Source organism: Rosa chinensis, chromosome 2 (genome assembly GCF_002994745.2).
Source record: "Rosa chinensis cultivar Old Blush chromosome 2, RchiOBHm-V2, whole genome shotgun sequence".
Lineage (NCBI taxonomy): Eukaryota > Viridiplantae > Streptophyta > Magnoliopsida > Rosales > Rosaceae > Rosa > Rosa chinensis.
In genome coordinates this window covers 82,767,222-82,782,680 of record NC_037089.1, presented here as the reverse complement: position 1 = coordinate 82,782,680, position 15,459 = coordinate 82,767,222, and the positions used below count along the sequence as shown (strand labels likewise).

General features: G+C 38.2%; 2 protein-coding genes and 1 long non-coding RNA gene across 3 annotated transcripts; 1 reads left to right on the top strand and 2 right to left on the bottom strand.

The window, feature by feature from the left end:
* Positions 1-2,216: 2,216 nt before the first annotated feature.
* Positions 2,217-6,566, top strand: LOC112189814. Its single transcript, XR_002932095.2, has 3 exons — positions 2,217-2,523; positions 3,109-3,614; positions 6,431-6,566. It is a non-coding gene; the product is annotated as an uncharacterized LOC112189814 (long non-coding RNA).
* A 310-nt stretch (positions 6,567-6,876) lies between these two features.
* Positions 6,877-8,600, bottom strand: LOC112189812 (aquaporin NIP2-1-like). Its single transcript, XM_024329173.2, has 5 exons — positions 8,349-8,600; positions 8,028-8,252; positions 7,366-7,560; positions 7,230-7,291; positions 6,877-7,149 (listed from the first exon to the last, which is right to left on the bottom strand). Exons 1-5 carry the CDS (start codon positions 8,472-8,474, stop codon positions 6,888-6,890), a joined length of 870 nt encoding a protein of 289 aa, XP_024184941.1. The 5' UTR covers positions 8,475-8,600; the 3' UTR covers positions 6,877-6,887.
* A 2,782-nt stretch (positions 8,601-11,382) lies between these two features.
* LOC112189912 (aquaporin NIP2-1-like) lies at positions 11,383-13,360 on the bottom strand. The gene is given in 6 exon segments (XM_024329293.2): positions 11,383-11,675; positions 11,837-11,898; positions 12,016-12,066; positions 12,068-12,217; positions 12,531-12,755; positions 13,235-13,360. Coding segments are annotated over 6 exon segments (834 nt in total). The 5' UTR covers positions 13,316-13,360; the 3' UTR covers positions 11,383-11,410.
* Positions 13,361-15,459: the final 2,099 nt, after the last annotated feature.

Below are 15,459 nucleotides of genomic sequence, written 5' to 3'. Positions count from 1 at the left end.
TCGGACTAGAACTCGAGCACCGTAGTGATGGGATTATGATCCATCAGTCAGCATATACTCAAAAATTATTAAGGCGCTTTAATGAAGATAAAGCAAAGCCTGTGAGTACTCCCATGATCAGTCGTAGTCTTGAGCCTGAAAAAGATCCGTTTCGTCCAAAGGATGAGGACGAAGACTTATTAGAGGCTGAAGTGCCCTATCTAAGTGCACTAGGCGCATTATTGTACTTAGCTCAATGCACAAGAACGGACATCTCATTCGCAGTGAACTTGTTAGCTCGACACAGTTCTGCGCCAACACGCCGCCATTGGATTGGCATAAAGACAATCTTTCGATACTGAGAGGTACGATTGATATGAGCTTGTTCTATCCCTACAGAGAGAAAAGAAATAACGGAAGTGTGGGATCAGACTCCACAAGGAAAAAAGCCACCTTCCGTGCTCCTCCTCCCTTCCATCAAAATGACAACGATGTCTTGATGGGTTTTGCTGATGCAGGGTATCTCTCTGATTCTCACAAAGGTCGCTCCCAAACGGGTTATGTCTTTACCATGGGAAGCACTGCGATATCTTGGAGGTCTATAGAGCAGACCCTTATTGCTACTTCCTCAAATCATGCAGAGATTATCGCTCTACAGGAAGCCGTGCGAGAATGCATATGGCTAAGGTCTGTAGTTAGACACATTCAAGGAACTTGTGGTTTGAAGTCTACCACAGATGAACCTACATGCATTTATGAAGATAATGCAGCTTGTATTGAGCAAATGAAGTTAGGTTTCATCAAGGGCGACAACACCAAGCATATATCGCCTGAGTTCTTTTACAATTAGCAACAACAAACACTTCTAAATATTGAAGTGAATCAAATCCGTTCAGAGGATAATGTAGCGAACTTGTTTACCAAGTCGTTACCTAAATCTACCTTCGAGAAACATGTAAAGAGCATCGGATTAAGAAAGTTATCCGAACTCTCATAATTGTAGAAATCAGGGGGAGACCTTGACATCAGGGGGAGGTATGATGTCTACATGTTCGATCTCGAAAAGTGAATAATGTGTTGGTGCTCTTTTTGCCCTTCGACCAGGATTATTTTTGTCCCACATGATTTTTGTTACTTGGCAAGATTTTTAGTAAGGCAACGATCAAAACATCATCACCGAGTTTGAGCGGCACAAGGGGGAGTGTGGAAGGATGTCGAATACTCCACATTCAGCACGTTGTGCTCTTTTTCTCCTTCGACCAAGGTTGTTTTTTCCCACAGGGTTTTTATTACTTGACAAGATTTTTGACGAGGCAACTTAGAAGCTCATAGCAGAAGCAACACTATTGACATGGAATATCCAAGGGGGAGTTTTGTAAATGATAATGACTATTCATGCAATAGGTATTGCTTAATGTATGCGATTGATAGACTAGTAATGTATGCGATTGACATACTTGTAATGTGGGATTGATTAATATAGCTATTATATATTGTCTTTTGTATACATGATGTAACCCTATATAAACCTTATGGTGAGATGAATACAATATAATTATCAAATTCTCTAAACAGGCTACAGGATACTCTCAATTTTCAAGTAATAGTGCCAATCTTTGCAAACAAAAATTATAGTTTGCAAAAAGATGGGAAATAATTGGTTAAGAACCTAGTTTAGGTGCTAGCTAGCTTCAAGAATCAAAGCAAATGGCGATATAAATAGATGGATGATTGGAGTCCATCGCTTATCTCATTTGTTTGCTGCTATAAATCAATGAGTTACAAATAGAATAAGCGATGGACCCCAACACCGACCTATTTAGCCATGAAAATTTTGAGCATCACAAAAGGTAGAGGAAGAGACTAGAGAGGAAACTCTGTTAGCCAAGAGTTTTGACATAAGTAAAAGAGACCCTTTTCTTTCGGCCACGTAAAACGGTACCATTGCATTGGACGGTTGACATTGCTTCCTTTCAATTCATGCATCTAGGACCGTTAGATGAAGGATCGACCTGTCAGATATGGGCCTCAACTTGAGCTAATCCAGGGGATACCCAACCAAATTATGGGCCTGTAGCTAAAAATTTGAGAGTGGGCTTCTTTTGTTCAGACTTATCTGATATCTACAAGCCTCACTGTCCTTACTTACAAAACCCTAAACCCTAACACAACCCACAAGTTACCCAAAACCCTCAAATATCAGCTTCGATCTGTTCCTCTATTTTCCTAGCGCCTTATTGAGAAAGAGAGAATAGGGAAGAAAAGGGTTCGATTGAAAAGTTTAACTAAACTTTTAAACGCCTGTGTTTTGAGTGCTTCATCAATGGCGCTTTACCTGCTCTGAAGTATATGGCCGGAGTACGTACTCTCTGTACCTGACTCACGGCCGGTCTCGATCAGGTTGGGCAGAGCACTGAGGCGGTTCAGGGCTCTGTTTCGGATATAAACCGATTCAGGAAGGGGGTTTAGCTTATAGCTTTTTGCACATTTGACACATCCGATGATGCCTTAAAGGCTTAAACCAATGCATCGAAGTCTCTCTAGGTAGAGAAATTAGAGCTTAATTGCCTTTAGCTTTCTGTCTTAGTTCTCTTTTTAGTGAATTTATATCTTTCATCATGTACATGTGGCTTTTGATTAGGCTAGCTGTATTCTTTGAATTCGTTTCTATTTGATCCTTGGTTTTTTGTTTTGTTTTTGACAAGATCAATTTCATTCTTAGTTGTTTGGTTAGGAACAAAGTTGCTTGTTGATTTATATTATGGAATACAGTAAGGAACTAATCCAGAATTCTTAAGAAATTATGAGACAATTCTGATCCAAGACTTGAAGTTTTAGTGATAGACTTGAAAATGAGATTATTACTTGAAATTTATTACAATTGCCCGCCTGTGCTAGGATAAACTGTGTATACGATTTCCTTTCTTTTCAATGGTTTTGAACAAAAAACATAACAGTAGACAACCTATCATCCTCATGTTGGCCTTGCCTTACTGTCTTGATACATTAATGGTTAAGGGGATGCCACCCAAGACTCAATCACATAAGGTTGTTAGTTCAATTAACTTTTGTTAATTTTGTTGGATCAACTTGAAGTGTCTGTCCTTATCAGTTCTGCTTAAATCTCAGGGGCTATGAGTTATGAACTGAGGAACTTTTTGGAACTTAACCTTCCAAAAGTTAAGGACGGTGAGTAGCTGAACCAAAGATCAGGTCTCACATTTTTTGAAGTCACCAAAATTCCTTGCCAAAGTAATCAGTCTGTTCATGAGCTGCTTTGTGGAATTCGGCCACATTTTGACAGGTTTCTCAAGCACTTAAAGGTTTTAATTACTCCAAAAATTTCCTTATAAATGTCTATTACACTGTCTTCAGCGATGTTCTAATTTTCAGTTTGTTGGTTTAAGATATAGAAAGACAAATATGATCCTTTAATTTCTGTTCTTTCAATTTGTTGTTTATTCTTCGCTTTTCTCACACTAGCTTAGCGACATAGAGACAGCTCATCGAGGTCTGGGAAATAGTTTCAGCAGAGCCGCGGTCAAGTATAATAGTACTGACAATATGGTGATTCAAGCAATCGCCACTCACGATAACCTTGATAAGGATGTCAATAGCTTATCCATGAGATTCCGGTATGAAACTGGCAATCATGCATATACAGAATTCATAACAATGTTTGACAATTGTATTTATGTCACGCCCCTGATTTTTAACACAAATAAAAATCGATATACAATCTCATAATTATATATGCGTGAACGTTTGGCCATCAATACAAAATACATAGAAACTTTTTCCCTTTTAACCTAAGTACATATTGATGCTCTGAACCCACTATGTCAATATTGACCCGCTCCATAGAGTCATATATTACAATGCTTACGAATTAAATTGTCAACAACAAAATAAAACGTAAATGCTCCTCAGAGCTAACTACATAACGGAAGTCCTTATCAACGGTAAAGTCACAAAAATGGCTTCCTACCGTAAAACTGCAATGGCGCTACCTAAGATCCTAACCTGCAGGATTAACCCCTACACCGTTTGAATAGTGTTCCGGATTGTCACACAACAAACCCGGTAAGCTTTTGCAAGCCCATATGAGTAACTCAAAACAGTTAACACAACTCACACCAGAAATAAGGAAAACAATTCATGCTTTGATTCCTTAAAACATGAAATAAATGAGAATAACTCACACTTTAATTTCCTTTCAAATCGAAATAAAAGAAAGCAACTCACACATTGTTTCCTTGTAAAACGAAACATAGAAAACAACTCACTCCTTGGTTCCTATCAATTGTACCAAAATCATACCATAGAAAACAACGCACACTTAAATTCTATCAATAAAACATAGAAAGCAACTCACTCCTTGATTTCTATCAGTTGTACCAAAATCGTACCATAGAAAGCAACTCACACCTTGATTTCTATCAAATTGTTAGTAAGGAAAACAACTTGCACCTCGTCCCCTTAAAAACCGTTAATAAGGAAGCAACTCACACCTTGTTCCCTAAAAGCACATAATGTCATGAGTTATCAATAACCAGTTCCCGTTACCCCATGAATTATCTATATGGCAGACAGATTAGAGCTCTAACTGAAACATAACCACTCGTCCGGCCAAAGACATGATTACCTGATATTCTGCCCAAGGTCATAGACCTTCGTTCCTCGGGCCGCACAGTCCCTTGGAGCAAAACATTAAAAGAGTCACACTGGACCCAAAATGTTACACAAATCGCAATGCTTTTGAAAACAATCGAAATCAACATTTCCATAATCATTGTTTTCTGAAAAGCCATAACACAAAACAATAAAAAGTATCATTTCATGCATATTGTTTTCGTACACAAATCTCAATGCTTTTCAAAACAAATCGAAATCAATCATTTGTTTTCCAAAAACCACAACCCAAAACAATAAAAAAACATCATTTCATGCATATTTATATATATGTAGCCATCCGCTCAAAAATGCCTACTAATATCAACTATAGTTTGCAGTTACTAAATAACTCTAAAAAATAAAGGTATTCCGTTCATTAATGAACCTTGTGATATTACTCACCTCAAAACTCCCGCTGCATCTTTAATACAAAACAAAGAAGCCAAACCACCCAAAATAGATGTCCAAAGAATACCTCGTCACATACCTAAGGAATTATAGCTCTGATTCAGTTAACGAATCACAATTTAATAAAGTTCGAATCCCCAAATCGAACCAAAATCTCAAGGTAACGCCAAATTTAGGCGAAACCACTTCCGAGACCTCCCAAAGTCTTCGGAACACTTCCACGATCGATGTGTCCAGACCACAAGTCGATCGGACGCTCAGATCCTCACAGATCGAATAAATTCACCGATATGAAACGGTAAAAATCATAACAAATCCATTCGAACTCCAAAATTTTCATATTATATATCGAAACACTCGTATCAACGAGTAGAATATATATAATACTAGAAACAGTCCCCTAGATGGCCAGAAAACAGCCGGAACGCCGCCACAGGAGGTGGCGCACCGCCGCCGGCCAAAACTCATTATTTCCCAAAACTCCCAACATAAAAAAGTTTCATCTAAGCATGCTTGTGAATTTTCATAACTAGCTCGAAGTCATAAAACAAGCATAAATGATCGAAAACTACCTCACAAGCTTTGAATTTTTGCTCAATCCGAGTTGAACCATGTTTCATGTGAATCGATACAAACAACCACCAAGGATCGATCAAGGAGGTTGCTTTGAGCTCAACCAAGAAGACTTGAAGCCTCACCGACGTCGGAGATTGGAGAACCGATCGGGTCCGAATACACCAAACTTCGCCGCCTTCTAGCGCCGTCAACGCCGCTAGAGGACACCACAGGGAGGAGCAGTCGGGAACGACGAACATATCTGGAAAGTTTTCGTCGCCAGAGACCGTCGGAGCTCGCCGGAAAACCCGGGTCGGGTCAGATGAAAAACTTCGGTACTGAAGGTGCAGCCGAGAGAGAAGAGAGAGAATGGGAAAATTTCCAGAAAAGGAAATAGGATTTATGATTTCAATTTTCTGGTTTTCTCTATTTATATCAAAACGGAAACTTCTTCCGATAGCCATAACTTTTTCATACAAGCTCCGATTTCTACGTTCCACATATCCACGAACTCGTATCAACACGCTCTACAACTTTCATGAAGAAAGTTTTCGGAGAATCTCAACGTATCAAAAGTCAACCTTTGCGCCACCCCTAAAGTCATATTTTCCGAATAAAAATTCGTCCGAAACACTTCCGCTCCATCCACGAGTCACAAAACCGTCCAATAACCACAATTTAGATTCCGGAAAATTCTAGGAAAATAAATACGAATTTTCGGGGTATCACAATTTATGATGAGAAATTTCTGCCAAAAGAAAAAATAGTAATAATAATTTTATATGCTTGTTCCTGCTTTTCACTTTCTCCACAGAGAACGGTACTAATGGCATTTTCCTGAACTGAGGAAGATTTTCAATGACAATTATCTCTATATGAGAGTTGCAAAATGTATAGGAGACTAGCCAACTTTATCTGAAACCAAACTTGCAGAAATAACAGAAATGATTGGAGATGATGGCAAGGCATGCAGAGAGATGCATATGTATTACTTTCATATTTGTGTTTTGAATAATTTCTTATGTTATCTATGGACTGTGCATTTTTTTTTTAGTTGAATACGTCATTCTTTAATAGATCAACAAGCAGTACAATAATGTTGCCTCTAGAGCCGTCAGAAAGAGTCATTACATAGAACACACTACAAAAGCATACCCCTAGCGTTGTGCATTGATTCTTATATGTTGAACCATACATATGAGAGAAAATGTTATTGACTGAAGCTAAGACAAACATAAAGTGGATACATTTGATTGATCTGAATAAGAAATTCAAGCTGAATCCAGAGGGTCTGTGCAGGTAACAACCTGCCGATCATTTTCGATCTTCATTCTCCGTAGCTTGAATGAAAATGAGTGCGGTGGTATGCCCTGAACCGGCTTGTCAGTGACCCGAATGAAGTTGTAGGTCCATGCCCCTAGTAGGGTTCCTATCACAGGTCCTACCACATAGACCCAAATTCCCTTGTAGTATGCACTAGCAAGTGCTGGTCCTAATGTTCTGGCTGGGTTCATGGATCCACCTGATATTGGTCTGATTATATTCACTAGGTTAGTTGTTCGGTGGGTTATAATAAGATAAATATGATGAATTTTAAGGCCGGATTTGCTTACCCAGCAAAAATTGATGTTATGCATACTGCAGAGCCAACTGCGATACCTGCTAGCTCTCCTATCTGTTGTGAACACGGAAATGTTAAAGAATAACTGAAAGTCCGTGGCAAAGAAATTAGGGAGAAAGATGCTGTACAGCTTTAGTATCTGTGGCGACGGCAGAAGTGATGAACATCATGGAAAATGTCATGACTATCTCTGTGATTAGAGCTTGAAAATCTGATCCAGAAGGTGATGTAGTTCCCACATGCTTAATGGGATGCAATAGTATAGACAGAGTAAAAGAGGCAGCTACTGATCCTGTTAGCTGTGCTGCTGCATAAATTGGTACCTGAAAGAAAATAGCGACTCGTACGTAAGCATGCACACTTCAAGCAGAACTAAAAGCGATCATTCTTTCAGAACCTTTGTAAGAGTCTTAGAGAATCCAAAAATGCAGTGTTCTGCGGCTTCTGCCTAGCCCAAAGTTAAGCTCTAATAAATCGATACCAAAATGAAAGACAATTAAATTACATTAAGTATTGTACTTGGTGTTTTTTTTTTTTTTGTCATCTTTGTTTGTGTGGAGGGAAATTATCACATATGTTCTTGATGCCCCTGGACTGACCACACAAGCACTTCTTGTGGGTGTCATGGTCTCCACTCTCCAGATGTGTGTATTGCATATATGACATTAATTGGACAGTCCACAACGTACACAAATTTAATCCAAACAAAAATTAAGAAACCAAAAAAAAATAGTACCAACCATTCATGTGAAGCATAGGGATCTCAGAATGAAAAGAAAGCTAGCTGTACCTGTTTCCATGGAAAATGCCTGACGGCAGCAAAGGCTAGAGTGACAGCCGGGTTCATGTGTGCACCGGAGATGTGCCCAACAGCATAGATCATGGCCGTTACTATGAGCCCCCCAACTATGGAAGCTCCAAGCTTTGAGACCTTGTGTTCATCGCTCGCTGCAAGAGCAGCTGAACCACATGTCACAAACACCAACAGAAACGTTGCTATAGTCTCTGCCACCACCTATGTATTGTTGAGTTTGTACGTGTTACTTTTACAGGAATAGACTAGAGATTGTAGAAAATAACTACAATCTCAAGATAAAACTACACAACTTACCTTTTTCAAAAAGCCAGGAGGGTAATGTCGTTCAAATACTGATATTGAACTTTGGGATTTTGGGTTTGCCGCCAAGTCTAACTCGTTTGTGTCATTTCTGTGTTCTGTAGGCACTTTTGTCGCCATTGCTACTCAATTGATTACAGAGAACCTGCAATATTCTGGAATGATATGATGGAAAGGAATGAAGAATACAAGTATATATACACAGTGAAGTTCCACTGTTCCAGCTACTTAGCGGGCGGCTATCTCACCAACATGGTAGTTCAGATTTCAATTTCAAACGTCTAAATTTTGGAGGGCTTCGAAAGCTGGGATTGTGTTTGATGATAGTGGCGAAATCTGTTCACATAAAAGAAAAGGTTCCAACCTTTTTGGTGGCAAAGTGGCGAGGAGTGGTCTTGGTTAGACACTTTATAAAGAAAAGAAATTGAAAGTGATAGAATAGAATGTACTTAATTAGTTCTAAATTGGTTAATTAGGTACTACTTTAATTGCTTGAAAAATATCTCGGGGTAGTCTTGCTTTGTTTAGTTTGTAATGGCTAGGGAGTATCGGTTTGCCAATGGTAGCTAGGCCAGGAAGTGATCAACTCTGGTGATGATAACTAAAACGTACTAAACAATGGTAACATAAAAACCCAACTTACCTTTTAAACTTAGGCTTTGGCTTACTAGCATACATAAACAAAACTACTCAACGTACTCTTTACTCTTGCAAAGAGAATCTTTGCCGTCAATCTTACCTGCGCATTGTCGTCATCAGTACTCCTCTTTTGGATCGATCATTAGGTCAAGTTTGAACGAGAATTAAAATGAATTGGGCATTGGCTTAAATCATGGACAGGTCAAAGATATCAATCTTATCTCCAGATCCTAGCTAGAAGAGATAAATGAGCCCATTCTTATCTCTGGCCTATCATTTATTGGTCGATCCAGCGGGCGGCTCTGCATCTCCCGCGTCTCCGCGGGACTATATGAAAATAATAAGCAAGGTAAGATTGCATGGGACCAGACTTTTTACCCACTAATTAGGCTTATGCACTCAACGCGAGGGAATCGCAAAATGGACTTAGCCAACCTAAGATGGGTGAGTTGAGTTTTACTGAAGCACTCGTGCTGCGAAAATACTCGGTTGAGCAGTGAGAAAGAAGGGTGTTTGATCAATTGTATTTTCAGAACTGTTGCGAGTATAAAAAATGGAAGATAGATTAGAACTGTATTATAACTTCGTCCAAAGAGTTACACACGCAGGAGATCCCAACTTATACATAGGCCCTATTTTTTTTTTTTTTGGTCACTTTTTGTTTCCAAAGACCTTGCTTAACCTAGAGTCTTAGACTATGAAGTCAGCAGTTTATCAGAAAAGACATCAATCATCAAACCTCGTGATCGAGGTTGTGTATAGTTAGTTCTCATACTATAAATAATAGGTGTGTAGAAAAGATCCAATGATTGTACAACACCTTTAGATCAGTAACACCTATATTTCACAAAATCCAAACAGAAAAATCTAAGTGATCAATAAGATAGGGGGATATATTAGTGAGTAATAACACGTGTTGTTCCTAGTTTGGCGGAGCAAAAGGGCTCTAGATCATGAAATTATATATATATATATATATATATATATATATAATATTAGTGAGTAATAACACGTATCGATACTAGTTTGGCGGAGTAAAAGGAAATTAGATCATATATCGATACTAGTTTGACATGATATGGATTCAATTGCTACCACGCAAATTAATTTGAAACTTAATTGCTTAATTAGTCTATATATATATATATATATATATATATATAGAGGGCTTCCACTAAGGGATCATTTTTTTTTTATCTTTTATAGGGATAGGCATTAGACCAACTTTTAGATCATATTTTCACATCTTAACCGTTCAGTTTTTAGGTCCTAATGTATAGATCACTTCTGCAAATTTTCAGCCAAATTGGTGATCGTTAAGACATCCAAAACTACAATTTACACGAACGGACCGAATCTGTCGAACCGGAACCGTTCGTGTTTATAATGGTAAATTGCAGTTTTGGATGCCTTAACGATCATCAAATTAGCTGAAAATTTGCAGAAGTGATCTATACATTAGGACCTAAAAACTGAACGGTTAAGATGTGAAAATATGATCGAAAAGTTGGTCTAATGTCTATCCCTATAAAAGACCAAAAAAAGGGATCCCTCACTAGAAGAGCCATATATATAAAGCGGACGTCCGCATTTAGCTAAAGTGCTAAAGTGCGAACGGCGACGCAGCAGCGGCGTTCCAGGCGGCGAGGGGCTTGGCAGACGGAGGCCGGAGGCATCCCAGACGGTTCTGGGCAGCGATCAAGGTCGGAGGAGGTCGAGGTTGCAGGTTCTAGGCAGCGACTCGACCTGCAACTGCAACTTTCTGGGCAGAGTTGCAACCTCGTCGCCGGATACTCCACCCGACTGCAGACCGGTCCGTCCTACCCCTGGCCTCCGTCCTCCAAGCCCCGAGCCGCCGTCGCCACCTGAAATGCCGCTGCTGCGTTGACGTCCGCACTTTAGCAATAGTGCGGACGTCCTCTTTAGAACCGCTCCGTGTGTGTATATATATATATATCATCATCATCAGCAACTTCGTAACAAGACATACCTCTTTTTTGTTTTTGGCAATCAAGACCTCTTATTCGACTCTCAGTCTCTCTGTTAATTAATTGTGTCTCCTGTGGTTAGAGCTTTGTCTCTGGCCGAGGCTAGCTCTGATCGTGATGGGTTTTCTTATTAACACGCCTATCATGCACGAGAATTCGAAGCAAGAGGACGATGAATTAGATGAAGTATAGTAGGCTCGACCCGAATTAATTATTTTCTATCTAACAATAGTCAGTGATTTTGGGTGTAGTGAGAGTTCTTTATTGTTTTGAAAAATGAAAAAGATACGTACAGTGAACTTTAAACATAGAGCTAGGAACATATATTTCGACATAAATTGAAAATCGCATCGAGTCTATATTGACTGATCTACATAGATTTTAGTTGATACAGCTGATTGATATTCTGCATATATACAGATGGACATTTCAAGCTAAATCTAGAGGGTCTTCGCAGCTGGTAACAGCCTGCCCACCATTAACATCGCTCACTTGACGAAGCTGGTGTGAAAGTGAACGCCGTGGTATTGCCTGAACCGGCTTGTCACTGACCCGAATGAAGCTGTAAGCCCATGCCCCTAGTAGTGTTCCGATCACTGGTCCTACCATGTAGATCCAAATCCCATTGTAATATGAACTAGCAAGTGCTGGTCCTATTGTCCTTGCTGGATTCATAGATCCACCTGATATTGGTCTGAGCATATTCACTCCAAACCTCTTTAATTAGTTTAGGGTTTCATATATCATTTAGGGTTAATCACATAATGACGAACAAATTAATTAAGTACTGTTAATTGGCAATGATTGCCTTTCAAAACAAAAAAATAAAGAAATAATTGGCAAATGATTGCTTACCCAGCAAAGATGGATGTTATGCATACCGCAGACCCAACGGCTATACCTGCTAGCTCTCCTATCTGTTGTCAACATTGAAATGCTAACTATAAGAATTGGAATTAGTTCATGCATGGCACTGTGGCAGACAAAATTAAGGTAAAAATTATTGTATGTGATCGAGTTAGGGCACAATTTACAGCTTTAGTATCGGTGGCGACCGCTGAAGTGATGAACATCATAGAAATTAGAAAATGTCACGATTATCTCTGTGACTACAGCTCGAAGCTCTGATCCAGAAGGTGATGTAGTGCCCACGTGCTTAATAGGGTGCAATAGTAGAGACAGAGTAAATGAGGCAGATATTGATCCTGTTAGTTGTGCTACCGCATAAATTGGCACCTGAAATGAAAAAAAAAAACAAAATGAAGCATAAATAAGTAGACACAAAGAGATGATTCACCGACAAACTCAAGTATTTAATGAACGAATCTTGAGAAATATTTTGATGGGAAGAGTACGGTAGCTTTATGACTTAAAAAGTGACGCAGAGCTTAAATTGCAACATAACTCGTGTACTGAACCTCATGCACTTGAGCACCAATCAGGTAGGTGTCGTGGCCCCGACTCCAGATGTGCATGGCCTTTACCTGGTCGATGCATCATGCATTAATATGAAAACTGCTGCAGGGGGATCTCAGAAAGCTAGGTTTACCTGTTTCCATGGAAAATGTCTAAAGGCAGCAAAAGCTAGAGTGACGGCCGGGTTCATGTGTGCCCCAGATATGTGCCCAACTGCGTAGATCATCACCGTCACTATAAGCCCTCCGGTCATGGAAGCTCCAAGCTTTGAGACTTTGCGTTCATCACTCGCTGAAAGAGCAGCTGAACCACATGTTACAAACACCAGCAGAAAGGTAGCTATCATCTCTGCCACCACCTATACACACTGACACACATAATTATGGCTCCAATATAAATGCTACATACGTTGACATGTTTTTGTTGTAGACTAAAGAAATTAAAGCTACATGTATATATTTGTTTTTTTTTTTTAGAATGGTATATATATATATATATATATAAAATTTTTTTTTTTTTTTTTTTTTGTTACAAAAAGTTTAGGTGAGAGTTTGGTTATGCTACACCACCATCGACAGGGCAAGCCTACAACCTCAACCCTGAAGGGCTTACGTGTGACACGTACCTGTCTCACAGCCCACAGGTATGGATTTTCGCAGGGGACTTACAGATCGCGAACCAACAAGGCCTGCTGGCAGCGGGGATTGAACTCGAGTGGGGGTTCCAGCACGAGGCCGCCCATGCCAACTGAGCCAAACCTCGTTGGCTAGAATGGTATATATTTGTTGTTATATCTATATAGAATGTATAATGCAAATGTATGACCATACAACCTACCTTTTTCAAAAACCCAGGTGGGTAAAATGGACCTTTTCCAACTATTGGGGTTTCCACTGAGACCAACTCTGTCGGGGCCATTTCTCGTTTCTCTAATAACCTTTAATACTTGGAATAATATTCTCTCTCTGGTGTAGATCTTAGATAACGGGAAGGAATGAAGGATATATATAGTAAATTAGCTAGTGAAGTGCGAAGGTTGCAGGTACCTCCTAGTGGGGAATTGGCCGGTGTGGACTAGGACGTTTGATACATAAAATATAAGGACTAGAAAGTGATGGGCAGAGGATTTACTTGCTAGTTTAAGATAATTATTACAGAACTTAGAGACTTTGAGTGAATTAATGAAAATTCTTGAAGGTCTTTGGTTTTTAGTTGCTGTGATAATGCATCTTAATGTTTTTTATAAAGTAGTTGGTATTAGGTATAGTATGCTAACGCTAGCTAGCAACTAGCAATTGTGACTACGATTACGCAACTAAACAAAGAATAAGTTAAACGACATACCTCACCTATATATCATCCATTGTTAGTTAGGATACGAGTCCTGAGAGTATCTTTAGTAATGCTAGCCATTTTTGAGTCAAATTTTAGCTAAAATAACTAAAAAGTCATTTTGGCTAGCCACTTTAGAAATACGTCTGTATCAGTGCTCTCTATTTTAGATAATTTTGAATTTATATTATTTTTAAAATGAAGATTAAATAGTTTAAATGTATTTATAGATTACATAAAATAACTCCAAATGAATGTTTTAAATTATAGAGAGACTCATCTCGCTCTCTATATTTAGGAGCGAGATAGCTAAAAGTTATAATTGAGAGCCACTTAGGAGTCTGGTGCAGCTACTAAAATTGATAAAAAAAAATTAAACGTGCTCTCTAAAATATCTAAGGAGCCAAAATAGAGAGTCTGCTAAAGATACTCTTACTCTTACAATTTACATGATCATTTGCCGTTCTTTCAAACAAGTTTTTGTCCATCTTGCTTTGAAATGAGATATTTGAACTTTAGATTTCATCAATATAGCTGCTAGACATGTAATTATTTGTTGAGTTTTTGTCACCACTAGGGTCAAAATTTTCTTACACCACACAAAATGATACCAAACTTTCAAAAGTGATCAAAATGATACATAAATTTTTAAAAACAAATTAACTTGATACTCAACTTTCATAAGTGATCAAAATGATAATAAAGTTTTGAAAACAAATCAACTTGATACCTCGGTTTATTTTTTCTAACTTCTTTGTTAAATCAAATGCAAAATCAAGCCCAAAAATTGAAGTGATTTGTCGTCAGAGGGCCATCAACCATCTATAACTCAATCTTCTTCTTCCATAGAATTAAAAAAATCTTCCATTCAATTTCAATTTCTACCATCGCTCGTAGAAGCAAATAAAATTTGGATATTTCCCAACTTCTAAAGAAAAAAAGAAAAATGGGAAGAGAGAGAGAGAGGTAGAGAAACAAGAAGAAGAGAATTAGCAAAGTAAAATAAAAAATAATTGAAAAACAGTTTTTGTGTAAAATAATATTATAATCCCACAAAACATCGCACCACGGGTGATCAATTTTAACAAAAAGTTACAAAAAATATACTGAGGTATCAAGTTGATTTGTTTTTAAAATTTTAGGTATCATTTTGATTACTTATGAAAGTTGGGTATCAATTAAGTTGATTTGTTTTTAAAAATTTAGGTATCATTTTGATCACTTTTGAAAGTTGAGTATCATTTTATTCAGTGCAAGAAAGTTTTAACTCTAATGGTAATAAAAACTCTTATTTGTTTATGAAAAAGATCTGATAGACTAGTGATTAGCTGGTGTTCATATTAACTAATAGTTACAGTCATTTATAGGAGGCAAAATGGGGATTGGCAGCACAAGAGACTGAAAAACCAAAGAAATTTGCAAACGAGTTTAATCAATTTGGTCGTACTATATTAGCAACTTAATGAAAACCCAGCGGGCCATTTAAATTTTCTTTCACCACGGAGACAATAGAGTATATATAGATCGGTGCCCGTCTATAAATAGGCTAAGAACCAGAGCATATTTGACAGTGCAATAAGTAGTTTTATATTTCTCAGGGGTCGCTCTATTGTCTTGTACTTTCGATACTGACTGATATTGCTCCAAACAAAAAGACAATTTTGAGGTTTCTTTAGTAGTTAACGTTGCTGATGGTAATGTTGTTAATTAGAAATAGCAAAAAACATTTT